Genomic DNA, 1,791 nt, shown 5'->3' on the forward strand with positions numbered 1-1,791 from the left:
TCCCATACAAGGGCTAAAGGGCCTTGGCCAAGTCCTGTGGCTAGAAATCTAAGAACCTTTGTTCCCGGGTACATCTAGACCTGCCTCCATAGCCTGCATGGCCAGGGCCTCCATGGAATCTTAACAGTTTCCTCTCTCCCTTCACCCCCTTCCCACCATCCTCCTCTGGAGAAGGGAAATAAAATAGCGGGAGTTCCCAGTTTTTATAAGCACTCTTGTTTTATTGCACACAAGCAATTGAAAGTGGCCTCAAGTTGAACGGTGCTCCTCTGAGTTTGTGGCGTGATTGACACTGTGTGGCTGACCCTGCATCCTCTGGGCCCACCCTTCAGCAGAGCCGTCTCTGCACCAGGGGGGCCGACAGATTTCCTTTGGAAAATAAACAAAAAAAGGCATCTGTACCATTTTAAGACATCTCAAGCATAATGCATCTTCTAACGGTGCGTACATTCATTATTGCATTTGTCCATCGACTGATTGCACATACAGGAAATAAATGCACTTATTGGGAGGGGGAGGGGCAGTTTTAAATAGTCAAGTGTTTACATGTGGCATTCGGCATATATCACATTCTGCTAGTTAAGCTATCATAACATAGTTGACCATCATCGGGTTGAGGGTTAGGGGGCTGGGTAGGTGGGTGGGGGACCTCCCAGGGGATCTGGTTTTCCTCTCTCCCTCTTTTCCTATGTATTGCTACCAGGAATTCCAGCTTAGAAAAGGAGGGCACCCTGCAGTCTGAGCACGGTCTCTTGTGGGAGGCAGAAATAAAATAAATTAGAGTCCATTGACCTGTCTGAGTTTCTTTGGCTGCTCCTGGTGGGTGTTTCCATACCTTATCCCTGTGGTTACTTATCGCCCTTCTTGGCTTTGTCGTCAGGCACCTGCTCGGAGGCTTTGCTCTCCTTCTGGTCGGTGCTAGAGGATTTCTCCACCTTCTCCGTTTTGGGCTTGCTGGGTTTGGGGGCCTCTGTTTTGGCGGGTTCTTTGGGAGGAGCCTTGCCCTCCTCTTTGGCTCCGGGGTCAGTGTGGGGTTTCTCTTCAGGCTTCGGCGGCTCAGCTGCCTTGCCCTCTGCTTTCTTTTCCTCCGGCTTTGGTTTCTCGGGTCCCTTTGTAGCCGGCTGGCTGGGGGCTTTGGGCTCGCTCTCTGCCTTGGGTGGCTCCTGCCCCTTTTTCTCCTCTGCCTTCTTCTCTTGGGGCTTTGCCAGCTCCTTCTCCTTGGTTTCCCCCTTTGCAGGGGCTGAAGGAGGCTCCTTGGGTTTCTCCTCGGCCTCCTTTGAGGGGCTCTCTTTCTTGCTGTCTTTCTTTTCTTCTGCTTTGGCTGGGCCTTTCTCCTCCTCTGTTTTCTTGGGAGGTTCTTTCACTTTAACCTCCTGAGGTTTTCCTTCTTCTTTGACAGGTGCACCCGGGGACTTGACTGCTTCCTTCTTTGGGGCACTCTCTTTGTCTTCTTTCTCAGGGGATTTTACATCTTCCTTTTCTGGGGATTTAGCCTTTACCGGGGATTTGATGTCTGCTGGGGACCTCACTTCCTCCTTCACTGGGGTCTTGGCTTTGTCTGGAGACTTGACCTCAGGGGGAGACTTGACCTCTTCCTTCACTGGGGTCTTGGGTTTTTCTGGAGACTGGACCTCAGGGGGAGACTTGACCTCTTCCTTCACTGGGGTCTTGGCCTTCTCTGGAGACTTGACCTCAGGGGGTGACTTGACCTCCTCCTTCACTGGGGTCTTGGCCTTCTCTGGAGATTTGGCCTCAGGAGGAGACTTGACCTCCTCCTTCACTGGGGTCTTG

General features: G+C 51.9%; 1 protein-coding gene across 1 annotated transcript in view; it reads right to left on the bottom strand.

Moving 5' to 3' along the window:
- Window positions 1–200: 200 nt before the first annotated feature.
- Window positions 201–1,791, bottom strand: part of NEFH (neurofilament heavy chain) — a 9,232-nt gene continuing 7,641 nt past the window's right edge. Inside the window, 1 exon segment of the mRNA XM_069081916.1 lies at window positions 201–1,791. This exon segment is cut by the window's right edge and continues 10 nt beyond it. Coding sequence (XP_068938017.1) covers window positions 849–1,791 — 943 coding nt within the window. The 3' untranslated portion in view covers window positions 201–848.

Source organism: Petaurus breviceps, unplaced genomic scaffold (genome assembly GCF_028583685.1).
Source record: "Petaurus breviceps papuanus isolate PSGF00001 unplaced genomic scaffold, PetGlider_PUasm1.0 99, whole genome shotgun sequence".
Classification (NCBI taxonomy): domain Eukaryota; kingdom Metazoa; phylum Chordata; class Mammalia; order Diprotodontia; family Petauridae; genus Petaurus; species Petaurus breviceps.